This window comes from Pinus tabuliformis, chromosome 9, assembly GCF_031772625.1.
Source record: "Pinus tabuliformis cultivar Carrire ecotype Pingquan chromosome 9, CPIR1, whole genome shotgun sequence".
NCBI classification, from domain to species: domain Eukaryota; kingdom Viridiplantae; phylum Streptophyta; class Pinopsida; order Pinales; family Pinaceae; genus Pinus; species Pinus tabuliformis.
Genome location: NC_142307.1, coordinates 1,149,911,316 through 1,149,927,714, shown reverse-complemented (window position 1 = coordinate 1,149,927,714; position 16,399 = coordinate 1,149,911,316). Strand labels below are relative to the sequence as shown.

Sequence of the window (16,399 nt, the reverse complement as noted above, 5' to 3'; positions counted from 1 at the left end):
AGATCATCCAGGAAATTTGCTGTGCCTTCAACTGAGCCGCCGCGTACCAGATCCAAGACTGCTGAAGCCGCAGCAAAGCCGATGGAGACGGCATCTTCACATTCAGGTGATAACTCCATTCCTACTTGTCAACCATCTATTTCGAATGAATTGCAATCCATTATGCACCATGCATTCAGAACTTCCTTTTCTGAGAGTGTCTCCTTACCATCCATCCATTGCCCCATTGATCCCCCCCTCCCTACTTTCTCAACTACCCCCCCTTCCTATATCCCGGAGACTGGTCTCCCGGATTCCCCTCCCTCCCCGATGGTATCTGGTGGGCACCATTATCATTTGAGATCCAGAACTCGGCCTAAAATTTTAGGACTGGGATCCTCCCCAGGTCGGCATCGGAAACAAAAGCGAGGTCGGCCATCCCAAATTTCTTCTGCAAAATTATCTGCGGTGGCTGATGTGGCTGCGGGTCGACAGATCACTATTGAAAGGGCACTTAGAGCGAATGAGCCCCAGAACTGGGTGACCCCATGATTTGTCTCTCCTTCAACTGCAGGGGTTTAGCCAGCCCTAAAAAACGATTGGCTCTCAAGAGACTGGTACTTGAATCCAGATGTGATATCATTTTTCTTCAGGAAACACTATGCTCCTCTGAACTTGCAGTTCGTTGCCTACACTCTTTTCTCCCTGGATGGTTCCTGCATGGGTTGGATGCCTGTGGTAGATCTGGTGGACTACTCATTGGTATCAATCCTAAAATACACAGACCTCTTTCGGTATGGGGAGGGAGAGGTTTCCTTGGTATGGACATCGCTTTGGGTGAATTGGGCCTTCCCATCAGAATTCTCAACATCTATGGACCCAATCAAAACAGGCTCGACTTTTGGCAAAATTTTCTATCTGAAGGACATATTACACAGAGCACCATTATCGGGGGTGATTTTAATTTCTCGTTGGGATCTGGGGAGACATGGGGGATATCTTCACAAGGGGATCCTATCGCGGAACAAATGTCCATGCTCCTCGATGGCCAGCATCTTGTGGACATCCCCATGAATAAAAAACTTCCTACTTGGCACAATCAGCGTACGGGAGAGGCTGCTCTTGGAAGGAGGCTGGACAGGTACATGATGCATGAGGCGCTGATACAGAAATTCCCATTATATAGACAGTGGGTCAACAACGGGGGTCTGTCTGATCATCACCCTATCCTTCTTCAGATCAGTGGCAACTCGCCAAAGCCGCGCTCCCCCTACAAATTTTTTGCTGGCCATCTTCAAGACCCAGAATACATCAAGTTGGTATCGGATTTCTGGGCCTCACAGCCCCAGTTGAGAGAAGGGAGGAAAGCTTCGGACTTCTGTGACAGGCTTAAAAAGCTCAACAAAATGTCAGAAACCTGGGCTCGTCTGAAGCGAAGCAGAGAGGAACAGAACCTGAAGGATAAGGAAGATAGAATAGGCCAATTAACAGACGAATGGGGAACAGGTTATCGATCGGATGAAACAAAAGCTGAACTCTGCCAACTGATTGAGGAAAAATCGAAGATCTTAATGGAAAGGGAATAACTCTGGCGCCTGAAGAGCCGAGCCATCTGGCTTAAAGCAGGGGACAACAATACAAATTTTTTTCATAATATTGCCAATGGCAGAAAGGCCGCTAACACTATATGGCAGCTTCCAATGGAGCCTGATGGTTGGGCAACCACTCATCAACAGTTGGCTAGATTGGGGATCACTCATTTCAAGGGACTCTATACGGCCCCAAATTCTGTAAACCTTCCAGAGATTATCAGACTTGCTGGTAAGTTTCCAAGGTTCGTGGCACAGGAGGACATTGAGGATCTCTGCCAACCAGTCAGTGAACAAGAGCTTGAAAGCACGCTTAAGTGGTTCAAAAAGGACAAGAGCCCGGGACCAGACGGATGGTCTGTGGAATTCTACCTGGCCTTCTATGAGATGATGAAGGAGGACCTATTGGCGGTGGTGGAGGAGAGCAGGATCACGGGTCACATTCACCCACCCATGAACCAGACCTTTATAGCCTTGATCCCCAAATCTGACGAGCCCACATCCTTCAATGACTTTCGGCCCATATCCCTCTGCAACTGTCTCTATAAAATCATAGCCAAAATCATTGCCAACCGTATAAAGCCAATCCTAACCTCGCATATCTCGGCAGAGCAATTTGCCTTCCTCAGGAACCGACATATTCAAGAGGCTATTGGCACTGCCCAAGAAGCTTTACACTCTATCAAGCTAAAGAACCTGAAAGGCATCTCCCTAAAAATTGACCTTGCCAAGGCATTTGACAAAGTAAATTGGTTATATTTGAAGATGATACTTACACATCTAGGTTTCCCTCATATTCTCATCAATTGGATCATGGGCTGTGTTACTTCGGTATCATTTGCTATACTCATCAATGGTGCGGCTTCGGAACGATTTCATATCTCCAGGGGGATAAGGCAAGGCTGCCCTCTATCCCCATTACTTTTTCTCATTGTTATGGAAGGATTGAGCAGGCTTATAGCTGAAGCTAGAAGGACGGGAGACATAAGTGGTCTCAAAATTACGGAGCAGTTTGTCCTAACCCACCTATTGTTCGTGGATGATATATTAATCTTCCTGAATGGCAGTATCAGGGACACCGTCGCCCTTAATGACATTCTGCTCCTCTTTTGTAAAGCCACGGGCATGGAAATAAACGAGCAGAAATCCACCAGGTCCATGATGCATTGCTCACAGCAGGAAGCTCTACTAGCTGGACAGTTTTTCCCTTTCATAGAATGCCAGTTGATGGATGGAATCAAATATCTGGGATTTAGACTGAAGCCGGATGGGTATAAAATTACTCACTGGTATTGGCTTATAAACAAAATTGAAAGGAGGATAACAGGTTGGCAGCATCGGCTATTGTCTAAAGCAGGCAGACTCCTACTGATCAAGACAGTCCTGGAGGCCACCCCTGTTTATTGGATGTCTCTGACATGGATCCCTAAAGGCATTTTGAACAGGATTCAACAAATCTGCTCCCGTTTTCTCTGGAATGGAAACAAAAAAGGAAGGATTTTTGCTTGGACCAGATGGACCACAATTGCACTGCCAAAGAAATGGGGTGGATGGGGTATCAAGTCCCTACAGGAATTTGCACTTGCTCTCACGGCCAAACAGGGCTGGGCCCTCACCAAGATGGACAGTCTATGGGCTAAGATTATTCATCACAAATACATATGGCCATCCTGCTTCACGGAATGGCTTCGCAGACCTTCTTGGAATCAACAAGGTATTTCAGCGATCTGGCGTGCCACTCTCAAGGCGATGCCCCTTATTAGAGATAATCTACTCTGGAGGGTGGGTGATGGGGCTCAGATTCGTATTGGACTTGACCCTTGGCCTAGTTCGGGGAATGCTCACATACTGCCCAGAGATCTGATCCATCACCTCAATCACAGGGGCATCAAATATTTAGCACAGATCGGCGATCGGGAGCGCTCCACTATATTTTCACAAGCTTGGATTAATGTTGGGCTCGGACAGTTCCCGGAGGCTTGGACAGAACAGTGGAATGGATACATACGAGCTCTTATTGAAACCCATATCAAACTTCGGGAGGATGAAGATCAGCTTATATGGGCCCCTGCTAAATCTGGGACATACTCACCCAATCTGGGTTATATCAGGCTTATGGAAGACAGAAAACCTACAAGCCTGCTAGGCTGGTGGAAAGTGGTGTGGAAGCTCCAAGTGCAGCCCAGAAACAGGCTTCTCCTGTGGAACATAATCGCAAATAAATTACCTACAGGGGATGCCCTCAAGAAGCGGGCCATAGCAGGACCATCTTGGTGCGTACTTTGCCAAAGAAATGAAGAATCGTCGATCCACCTGTTCCTCCACTGCGAGACAACAAAAGAAATCTGGCAACAGGTCACACAGGCACTGAATATCAGAAAGAATTGGCAGGGCGAGGACATACCGACTGCCTGGACAAATTGGTGGGAAGCGGTTGCCACAGAAAAGGCCTTAAATCTCCCAGCAGTGATATCGAGTTTCATCTGGCGGAGCAAGAACGCTTACATTTTTGAGAACTATAGAATCAACAAACAGTTACTCTCGGCATCCATTTGTGCTGCCTACAATGAAATACCTTTTGAGAGCAAACCTACCCGACCTAGAATTATTCAGCCTGAAATCATAAATAAGGATATGCCTTGGGCATATTTTGACGGGGCAGCGCCGCCACAAGGATGTGGTGGGGGGATTGTTTTTTTCCTATCGGATACTCATTTTTTTCACCTAAGACTGGGTCTGGGTTCGGGCTCAAATAATTTTGCGGAACTTATCACTTTGAGACACCTTCTTTATTTTGCCCATACTAAACATTGCAGACAAATTCAAATTTTTGGGGACTCAAAGATTGTGATTGATTGGACAAACAATAAAACTATCTGTCATGCATATTCTTTGAAACATATCTTGGAAGAAATTGTTTTTCTAAAAACACATTTTGACCAGATCACTGTTTCTCATATCTACAGGGAAAGAAATGCGATTGCTGACCAGCTTTCGAAAGAGGCGGCGGATCGGCCTCTAGGAGACTGGCTGATCGAAGAACACACACCAGCTGGGATCCACAGGTTCTATCATCGTCCCTACATCGACGGCCTGCTGATGGGGGGTCCTCCCCCTTATTAGTTTTTTTGCAACTGCTACTTGGGAGCTACTTTTTGTATAGCAGCAACTAGTTAATCGGGTATATATTTTGTATGGACATATGGATGTACATATTCCTGTATGGCCTTGGGCTTTATATTTTGAGAATTTTGGGGTTTCTGTATCTTCTGGTGACATACAGCTTCATGTATTCACCTGGTCACTCTCTGGATATTTATATCTTGCTTACTTCTTTGTAACGTGGCTCTGGCCACTCTACAGCATATGCCTCGGCATCTACAACATGTAATATCTATTAACAACTTTTTAATAGAAATTACGAACTCTATTTTCCCCGGAAAAAAAAAAAAAAAAAAAAAAAACATATTTCCAGAAATTTTAACAAATTAATTGATTCTCTAGCGAATTATGTGTTAAATAGACATTTGTGACACATGTAAAAGTAATATTTTCAATTCACATCATCAGTTGAATAGGATTGCACATAACCATAGAAAACTTTGAAAGTAAAATAGATAGGTGTTTTAAAATCTTTTACAAAATTTGTGTCCAAGACAAATTTGGTCATCTGACCCAAAAACTCAAAATGCATGCAAAAAACATCCTAAGTAGATCTAGTGGTGCTCATAATAATAGGTCACAACCTATGCTATCATGCACAAAAGCCTCATCTAGCGGCTATGAACACCAATAGTGTGGTGTTGCAGCCTCATAGGTAACTCCTTGATCCAGACATCTGGAATACCAATGGTTAATCCCTCTATGTGATCCTGCAACTCTGCCAAGGTCTCAGCCAAATCTAAGTCTTGGAGAACTACTCTCCCAATGTTTCTCCGTGCTGGCCCACCTGCACCTTGTTGGTGCCCCACAGGTAGAACAGTACCCACATATGCATGCAAGAGAATGATTTTAGTTTAGTCTTGGAAACATTAAAAACACAAAAAACATGTAGAAACTTGAAAAATAAAAAAACACTTTGGTCAAACAATTTACCTATATCACCCCTTTGTGCTCCAACCGGTAGAATCAAATCTGGATCTCCGCGGAAATCCATCCCTGAGTATGGATGCTCCTCGATGATGAGATGTTGTTGATCGAGCCAACTAAATAATGCAATGGAAAAAATGATTGTTGACTGACCCGCATGTTGAGCCATCAATTCGACCCACCTCTGCATACGTGGATCTCTAGGACCAGCTACACCCAGTGATACATGTTGTGGTTGCATCAATGGGATTCTCTCTAAGGTAAAAGCAATTAAGATCGAACCATAGCATAAATTCTTCGTCTTACCACTTTTTACCTTGGTCAGTTGTTCTTTTAGTGAAGAAAGCACGGCCTCGCACCAGTTGAATACCTTTGGCTCTAGACACTCAAGTGCATATTGCATATATGATTTGTTTGCCAAATGTAGTGTCACACTGCCAGCCAATTTTGCGATTGTGAAGAGGATCATTCTCAAAGGAAAATCACCTACATCCTTGATGTTTATTTTCCCATCCTTGCTAGGTTGTGTACCTGGCCGACAAAACTGTCAAATGTAATCTCTCCCTGATTCACCTCCACGGGAAAATCCACAAACTGAGATGGGGGCACCTCCCCTCGAGTGTCTTGTAAGAAAGTAAATATCATCAATGGTAATAGGGACCATCTTGTCCCTTATGTGAAATTTTTGATCTATCAGATCCCATGCATGAACAAGGAACTGCAATAGTTCTATTTTTTGCCTCATTCCAAACAACTTAAAGTATTTGAGTAACCCACAGTTTTTTAGGGCCTCAACTGTACCCGATTGTTTAGGGCAACCATGTCTTTTTCTTCATGCTCTCTTTCTCACCATGTAATCGACATTCTGATTCGATGAAAGCCTGAAGCATAGTCATAAGCTTAGTTAGGATCCTTTCCATGTAAAAAAAACAGGTCAAATTTTGGAGCAAACAACTAAATCAAACTTGGGAAACTCTCCCAGTGCATCCCAGGCACAGAGACAGTGTGCTGTAGAGTAGGCAACCTTCTATCTGGGTGCTCTTCAGAGCATTTTTTGATGTGAAAGCTTGTGTTGATCCCAGGGCGAGAAAATGAAACCCCAAAGGCCCCAAAAGACCCTAAAAATTACATGAAATGACAAAAGAATGACCTGAAAGTAAATAAGAGGGGTAGATCTCCTACCTGGTCCAGACGGCACGAGAAATGGTCCATAGAACCTCTCGCAATCAGCTGATGAAGTTCAAGGTAAAAAACTAGTCCAGAGCACAAAACTGAATGGTAAGTTCCAAATGGTAAAATGTCATGGTAAAAACTTGTTTTATGTTTATTTCATGTTCATTAATTGAGTAAACATTAGTATTTTCCTATTTTTTCCTATGAAACATGTATTTTTAATCCATTTGGTGGTGTTTTGTGCAGGTTTTATAGTTGACTTACAAAATTCGACGTGCTCAATTGTAAATTGTACCTTTGACCATAGAGAATACTTTTATCTCTTTTTCGAGCTTTGTTAAAAATGAAAAAGGAACCACCTTGGAGTCCTCTTTAAGCTCTTTTCAGACTCTCTAAACATGAAAAGATTGTCGAGCGCTTGTCCTTTTCAGCTCGTTAACGGATTGGAAAAAACATCTATCTCGTATTGTTTTACGCTTTTTCAGGCTTGAGAGATTAATTTACGAAAAAGAACTTGTGGAGTTTCCTTTTTGTCCCTTTTCAAACTCTCTAAACATGAAAAGGACCGAGTTATCTTTGTCGCTAAACTCGTTAAAACATCAAATAGCAACAAACTTGTCCATCTAGACAAGACCGAGTTTCACCTTTGCTAGACTTGTTACAATATCATATAGCGATGGATTCAACCGAAGTGTGGAATTATACAACAAGAATATGTTATCCTCCTCAAGTTTGATATAAAAATAAAGAAGTATTGGTCAGCAATGAATGGGGAAAATGGGAAAAAGGGGAAAACCACTTTATGGTAGTAGGTCGCTCTTGAACATGACACTTTGACTCCATCACTGTGACTATTTGGGTTGGGTTATCAGCTTGATGGTTATCATAGCGTTGGTCTATCATACCATCCATCACTTTGTTTTGGGTCAATTCTACCAATTCATTTTAGTGTTGCCGACATGTTCAAGAGAAGTCATCCAATCAAAATTCATCCTTTGCAATACTATAAGCCTTCATTTTCATGACCGCCATTCCTGAAATTTGTGTCGTCAGTAAAATTCCATCTCTAAAATCACTACACTTGTTTCATGTTGTTGATGTGGGATACATCAAGGCCATCCTACGATGAGTCACTTCTTGTCGACATCAACACATTATCCAAGAAGTTGACTTAGAAACACCCTTCCAGTACCTTGAGGCGTGCATACATTAATGGTAGGTTTCTCACTTCTGGCAATAGGTTGACATCAATGGCCTTCGACTGAAAGACTTTGTATGGTTTTTGACATCAAAACATCTATTCACACCATGCAGAATGTACTGCAGTACCTTGAGGATCATTATCATTATCGGTGATTTCTCTCACGTCTGTTAACGGCTTAAATCATTGGCTGGTAATCAGACAGTGTCTTCCCATGTTCAACTTCAGATCACATATTCACATGGTTAGACTCGTACTTGAGTGAACGATTGAATGAGATAGAATACCTTGGATCTAGTTTCATCCATTCAGGCTGCGATTTCAGGAGTACTAAATCATATGTACAATGGCTTTACATTGATGGTCATTCCGATCATGGATCTATATCTGTAGACGACTGCCTATGTACATGTAATGAAATTTTATAAGCTAAGCATGGGTATGCCTTCCCTCAGTGATTCTATAAAAATCAAAATATCATGATAAATGTATTGTAATTGATGCAGGTCACCTTCCACTTCGAAACCTCCTCATCACATCGTAAAGCATTTCATTCGACATTGGCATTTTTTTGACTTGATGCTTTAGGGGGCAGTTGTTACAGATCCATTTGGGCACATCAATCCATCATACAGATCAGTGTTTCAGGGCTCATCAAACCCTAATTTCAGTTGCTACATGCCCTAAACAAGTCACCCTTTTGAATGCCTCCTTCCCAGATAGTTTCATGACATGAAGACATCCTGAATTGACCTCTAGAGAGACCAGCGCAGGTAGGCCCATGTAAGGGTGTGCTGCAGATCAATTAAGTCCATGCCAGGGTGCTCTGCAGAGAAGTTAGGCCTTTATTCACCTGCGCTGTGCGAGTTTGAGTGAAATTCACATAGGGTATGGGGAATATTCTTATCTTTTGGAGTCATCTAGAAGGTTACCTCACTTATCAACTCCTATGAGCTCAAAAATGGATGAGGAATGAGTAAAGATGAATCCTATCCTCTCATCCCTTCCTCCATGGAACTAATTATAAGTATGGAAGGCCATTCAATACCACCATTTATGACAAAACTTCCTTCATCTCCCTATAAATTGACCGCTCATGGGCTGGACTATGTTGAATTGTAAGGAGATAATGTTGCTATGAGAATTGGCTTTGAAGCAAGTATTGTAATGCTACAAGTTTTTCATGCTTTTGATGTGATGTGGATGGGATCCAAGCTGGAGGAACGAATTTGAATCAGACACAATGGTTGTAATCCCTTCTTCTATTCAATAAAGTATTTGAACCTTTCTCCCATATTTTTGTATTGTCATATGATGCTTATATGTGTGAAATGTATCTGATTCCATTTACTTGTATTCAATAGATCTTTTGCTTTGATCGGTTCTTTGTCTTCTGTTTGTGTTTACAGGTACTTCTCAAGCGTATTAAGTACAGGAAGGAGAGACAGTATCGATAAAAAGGAGACAAGAGGAAAGCGAAACTACAAGTAGGTCTTCTCATCTTCTTTGTCTTATCTATTGCTTATAGGAAAAGGCTAAAGTGATTTACATTGTTGTTCTAGATATGGCTACTTATCTAGGGAATTAGTATTTATCTGTAGATACCAAATTCTCCAAAATAGAGGTGTACATGGATGACTAGATAGTATATAGCCTATTGAAGAAACACACAAGCTTACTAAGGGTTATGTTTGAAAGGTGTCGACAACTGCAAATTTCCTTAAACCTCAAGAAGTGTATTTTCGCGGTCCCGTTTGGAACACTATTAGGCCATATCGTCTGCAAAGATGGAGTATGCATAGACCCAGTGAAGGTTGCGGCAATTGTAACCATGGAGTCGTGGCACAACGTGAAGCAACTGAGGTCAAATCTAGGCCATACAGGGTATTACTGGTGCTTCATCAGGAATTATGCATCAATCACAACCCCAATGGAAAAATTACTGAAGAGGACAGAAGAGTTCGTTTGGACTGAGGACTGTCAAACAACACTGAATATATTGAAAGAAAAACTGGTAAGCGCCCCAATCCTTATTTATCTAGATTGGAACAAAATGTTTCATGTGCACATTGATGCGTCAGGGATAGCACTAGGAGCAATCTTAGTGCAACCAGGGGAGAGAAATATGGATCACCCGGTGTATTATGCCAGTAGAAAGTTGTCAACTGCAGAAAGGAATTATACGACAACTAAGAGGGAGGCCTTGGCCATGGTTTATTCTCTCCAAAAGTTCAGGCATTACTTATTGGGGGCACCATTCAAATTCTTCACAGACCATTCCGCACTAAAATACTTAGTAAACAAACCAGTACTAGAAGGAAGAATATGCCGATGGTTATTGTTGTTCCAAGAATTTACTTTCGAGGTGGTCATAAAACCAGGCAGACTGAATGTGGGGCCAGACCACTTGTCACGACTGGAGACAGGAGAGAACGGAGGAGTATTGGATGATTGGTTGCTCGATGCTGATTTATTCAGAATAGAGGTAGTCTTAGATCACCTAGAAGAGATCACCACGTTAATGACAATAGGTCATTTCCCAGAAGGATATAAAACAACACAAAAACGGAATGTAATAGTAAGGGCAGCAGACTATCAACTGATCGCAGGACACCTCTACAAAATGGGCTTAGATCAAGTACTGAGATGTTGCATACTTCAGCATGAAAGAGAACACATACTATGGGAACATCATGCAAGAGTCATAGGAGGCCATATGGGAGGAAAATCCACCGCGATGAAGATACTGTAGGCGCAACTATGGTGGCCAACTCTTCACAAAGATTCTAAGGAATATGCTAAAAGTTGTGATGTCTGTCAAAGAGTTGGGAAACCTTCCCGACAGGATGAACTGCCTCTAAATCTCGTTCACACCATGAAAATATTCTAGAAATGGGCAATAGATTTCATTGGACCCATTGTACCACCAGCAAGGAATTCACGTGAAAGATACATAGTAACTGCTACCGAATACCTCACCGGATGGGTAGAAGCAGCACTCGTCAGAGACTATACTGTGGACACGACCGCAAGGTTTATTTTTGAGAACATAATCTCGAGATTTGGATGCCCGAAGAGTCTCACAAGTGACCAAGGAACACATTTTATAAATGAAACTATTGAGGTTCTTCTGAAGAATTTCATGATTCAGCATAACAAAAGTAGTCCATATCATCCACAAGCCAATGGAACTATTGAAGGATTCAACAAAATCTTCGATAAAGTTCTAACAAAGATTATATCAACCAACAGGGATGACTGGGATGAGAGAACCAGCAACTCTATGGGCGTACAGAACAACGTTGAAGAGACTTCATAAATAAACACAGTTTCATCTAGTACACAGAAAGGAAGCAGTGGTGCCAATAGAGTTCATAATACCAAGCATGTTCATATCTGAAGCAACGAGAATGACGAACAATACGACATTGAGAGAAAGACTAAGTCAACTAATGGAACTTGATGAATCTTGGTTCTTGGCTGAGTTTCACCAGTCCATGAAGCATAGAAGGCAGAAATCTTGGCACGATAGACATATCAAGAAGAAGAAATTCGAAGTTGGGGATCATGTACTACTATATGACAATATGTTCCAGAATTCCTAAGAAAACTACAGATGCACTAGCTAGGCCCATTCAATGTTGCGGAAATTAGAGATCCTAGAGCAATAAGATTAGTGCAACTAGATGGAATTATGTTGTAGGGATGGGTAAATGGCGCATGCCTCAAGCCCTTCCACAAATCATCAAACACAAATTCAAGATGAAGAGGGTCTCAGAAACGAGCCCGCAAGTAGGTAGGAGGTAATAAGAGTTATTCGGTCATGTTAAGCAACTAGTTAGAGTCATGCTTTTTTATCCCTTTCAAAGATAACAAAATTTTCAATAAGGTTGCGACAACAATTACATCATGTCGCGACCCATTTGTGGTCAGGGGGCGGGGGGTGGAAGTAGAATTAGCAGTTGCACATGAAATCACAGTTAGCAAGTTACATGTAGGCAGACGCTTTTTTAGTCTTTACACACGTTGTACGCGTCCTTTCCACCGTACCAGTAGTCATTTCCATAATAAGTAACCAATAATGCAACTGTCAAGTACGATCCATAAAAATTTTCCTGTTAAGAGTAATTTTAGTTAATAACTAACCCCATCATGAAAAAATTAATATGCCATGCAGCCCACTCTGTCCTTTCTGTTACATATCTATTTGGGCACATCAACCCCAACCTACAGATCAGTACTATTGGGGCCCATCAAACCCTAATTCAGTTGTTACATGCCCTAAAGAAGTCAACCATCAAAATGCCTAGCTTCCCAAGAAGTTTCATGACCAAAATCATCCAGAAACTATCTCTAAGAAGATTAGCGTGGGCAGACCTTCATTAGGGTGCACTGCAATGCAAACCATACATTGATAGGGTGCTATGCAGCACACTTGGTCCCTCTTTGGCCTGCGCTAGGCGAATTTGAGCGAATTTCCATGAGGGTTTGAAATATTCCTTATCCATTGGGTGCCTCTAGAAGTTTCTCAAGGCTATCTACTCCTTTGAGCTCGTACTTGGATGAGGAAGGGAGTTAAGGAGTATTAATCCCTTATTCCTTCCTCCATGGAACTAAATTCTAAGTTTGGGAGGGCAATCATTATCACCATTTATGGCATAAATTCCTTCATTTACCTATAAAAAGACCACTCATCTCAGTGATCAAGGGCTGGAAATTATTGAATTATAGGGAGATGTTGTTAGTATGAGACTTGAGTTGATTTCAAGTATTGTAATGATGTCAAAATGTGTTTCTTGTTATGAGGAGAGGATGTGTTTGAACTGGAGGAGTGATGCTGAATCAAGCAATGGGTTGTAACTCTTCCTTTTACTAATAAAGTGTTCAAATCTTTTTCCATATGCTTGTGCTATTCATTTATGCTTTCATATGTGTATCATGTACTTGATTCCATGCTTTGTTTAATCAATAGATCATTATCATATGCTTTGATTGGTTGTTGTCTTCTGTCTGTGTGTAAGTACTCTTCAAGCAGATTAAGTACAGAGAGGAGAAATAGAATTGGTCAAGGGAGATAAGGAGCAAGTGAAGGCTACAGGTAGGCTTCTTTGCCTCTTATATAATCTATTGATCATAGGAAAAGTAGAGAACTCTTTTAACTATTGTTCTAGACTTAGCTACTAGTCTAGGGGTTTAAGCATTTATTTGTAGACACTAAAACTTCCCAAAACAAATTGGTGACCATACTGGAGATAAATCATCCATATTAGTAGCTTATCAGCCTCTTAACACATTTCTACATATTGTACTTGTGGTCGTTCATTGAATTTCAATCTTCTGTCATTGAAAATTGAGCCAAAACTATGCCAAATTGTCTTCAAATTTTCTTACTATCACCAGCGCAGCCCAATGAAGGACACAGTGCGCTACAATGCATTTCTCGTATAGACCCAGTGTGCTTCAGTGCACTGTCTCTCACTGCTGCCTGCGCTGATCCCTTGAGCATCAGTTTCCCATCTAGGAATTAAAGTTTTTGAGTCAATTTTCTCCTGTTTGAATGATTTCTGAATGTCAATGATGTTTTGTCTCTGAAAATAGTGTTTCATCTCCTTACGTGGACCTACTTAGACTAGGATTGGTAAATGTTTCTTATGTGTTTACTTTATCATTTTCAATCTATAGTCGAAAGTTAGGTTTTGATCGATTGATCTTTAGCGAAAGAAAGTGTCGTAAAATCATATTTTCCTTCGAAAATTGAATTGTCGTCAGATCTTTATTCATGAAAGACCGATTGATTAATGTATGCAAATGATTAGTCTTTTCATTGAAAGTGTCGTAATTCCTCATTTCTTCGAAAACGAAAGTGTTGTAAAGTCTTCCTTTCCTTGAAAAGAAATTGTCGCAAAATCATCCTTTTTATGAAAAGAGACTTTTTGATCGATTGTGCATATTTCCTCTTTGTTCATTCACATTAAGGAAAATTGAAAATAAATACATGCATGTTGCATTAAAAAAGTTTGTGTGTGTTGATAAGGAATAGTGTAGGGAATTTACATTTAGATTGTGCTCTTTTCTCTTTGATCAAAATAAATTTGATTGCTCTATCCCTAAGTAGCTAGGATTTTCATTGTTAAATTGAATGGAAAGAATGCTTATCATGATAGTTGCATTCTTAGGAATTTCAGAATACATCACGTGGTGAACTTGAAGAGCAAATTCCTAAGCAATATCAACTTAAAATAAACATCAATTTACCTAATGGAGCATTGTCATTAATGCAAACATTTAGTGGTTCTAGGCTAGAGACGTGTTCTGGTGTCGTAAAACAAAGCAGTTGTAGCTAACTTGTCTGCAATACATCCCGAGTGTGATACCTCATTCCACGTACATGAGTATATCGTAGCTCATCCATGTACCTTCGGGTATATAGAGAGGTGTTACAATACGTAAAGTATATTGGAATGCTCTCACTATGCGGTTTTGCATTAGAAAACGCTTATATAGAGTGGGCCTCCATGTACCTTCGGGTATATATGGGAGGAAAACTCTAGGTTGCTATCCATCCTTAAGTAACCTAGTCAACCACCTTGCAAATGTGATACACCAAACACAGCATTCAGGGATATTTCCTGCTCGTACTTCTTGGTTTGCTAGGAGGTATTTTTCAATTCACAGTTGCTTGGTAAACCTTTTTCCTAGTTACCCCTTTTTGTTTATTTATTTTTGATAATAAAATTAAATAGAAATCATGGAGGAACATCAACCCCTACCCCGTTGTTCGTGGAGAACAACGAGAAAACTGCCTTTGCCTCCCAAAGCGACACCAATTCAGGAAAATTTGTCTCGTTTAACTGAGTCTAGTACATCAAGAACTCCTTGTTCTTCATCTGAGTTACCTAAATCATCTATTTCGGTAATTATAGAGACTCTAGTTACTCCAACTATTTCTTGTACATATGTTGCTGAAGAAGAAGTTTCACAATTACCTGAGGACATTAGCACTGATCCTAGTGAAACAGTAACCGAAGTTGTTCAACCACAAGTTGAACCTCAAATTGAGATTTCTCAATAAGAAATTACTTCTGAATTTGAATCAGTTCAACCAGAATTTAATCCAGAAATAACCCCAGTTCGAACAAAAGTTACATCTGAACCTGAATTTGTTCAAGAACCTCTCAATGAAATTGTTGTTCATTTACCGGAACATCTGGACTTCGAAGTTGAACATTCGGAAGTTGTTACTTTACTGGTTACCCCTCAAACATCAATAATTATAGAAACTTCAATTTCACCAACACCAGAAATATTTTACGGACCTGACAGTGAATTTCTTCCACTAGGTTTGATTGCCATAGAGGAGGAATTGGAATAAGATTCCATATCTGGAACCCTGTTTCACTTTGGAACTGGGCTTTATCTTTACCCAAATACTCCTGATTTCTTTGCTTCATTTGATCCTACTTCTTTTCAAGTACCCGTTGAATCTTTAGGACAAATTTTGGGTCAAGTAACTATGGTTGAACAACCGTTAACATCTCAGATTGTATCATCTGATGCAGCTACAACAGATTCGTCTGTTGTCACTTCTTCGATGTTTTTTACTCCACCTGAGTCGCACCTATATGGTGAATCGTCTGTCTCAATTGGTTACCAATAATTATCTGGAACCCACTCAGGGGTTGCTTCTACCCCATGGTTATCACCCATGTCCTCAACCAGAATTTTACCTGGTTCTTCTCTAATGGGAACTCAATAATTTGATCCTGCATATCAGTATCAAGCTGGGCAATCTGGTCAACCAAGACCTATGTATCCATTAAATACTGGATTTCCACCATATGGAGAGTAATATGCTTATTCACTGTATCCTCCTTATTCTGGGGGACTACCATATGGTAATATCCCACAGTATTCAGGTCAACCTATAATTAGAGTTTGTCAATGGAAACCAACAATGCTAGTTCAACCAAGGCTTGTGTATCCAACACAACCAATGCAAACTGTGTCAACTATTCTTACTACACCTATTTTTACTACTATACCACAGTCACAAGTTCAAATTGTTGTATCTCAACCTGTTCAAATAGATCGTTCTACCTTGCAATCATAAGTTTCAAGTCAAGAAGTTCAAATTCCTCAAGTTGTTGTACAACAACCACTTGTTTCTGGAGTCCAACAACAACCTCAGGTTAGTGTACCCTTATCTGGACTGACCCAAGCTTACATTGGTATAGTTTATTCACAACCTAGCCAAACTTTCATTGCTAGACAACAACAACCGTTGAATCCACAACAGTTATATCAACAACAACAACAATTGATTCAACAACCGTGGTAGCCTCAATTTCAACAACCCCAATTCCAGTAG

General features: G+C 40.9%; 1 protein-coding gene across 1 annotated transcript; it reads left to right on the top strand.

Annotated features, from left to right (window-relative positions):
- Positions 1–1,679: 1,679 nt before the first annotated feature.
- Positions 1,680–15,403, top strand: LOC149152706 (uncharacterized). The gene is made up of 3 exons (XM_089443573.1): positions 1,680–2,004; positions 2,353–4,248; positions 15,129–15,403. The coding sequence occupies exons 1-3, from the start codon at positions 1,680–1,682 to the stop codon at positions 15,401–15,403; spliced, it is 2,496 nt and encodes an 831-aa protein (XP_089299699.1).
- The last annotated feature ends 996 nt before the right edge of the window (positions 15,404–16,399 follow it).

Bases quoted from the DNA above. Each gene is read 5' to 3' on its own strand.
- LOC149152706 (XM_089443573.1), top strand. From the start codon at position 1,680: ATGGAGCCTGATGGTTGGGCAACCACTCATCAACAGTTGGCTAGATTG. The intron at 2,005-2,352 runs GTCACATTCACC...TTACACATCTAG, and splicing joins GGAGGAGAGCAGGATCACGG to GTTTCCCTCATATTCTCATC. The intron at 4,249-15,128 runs GTGGGGGGATTG...AATTTGAATCAG, and splicing joins AGCGCCGCCACAAGGATGTG to TTCAACCAGAATTTAATCCA.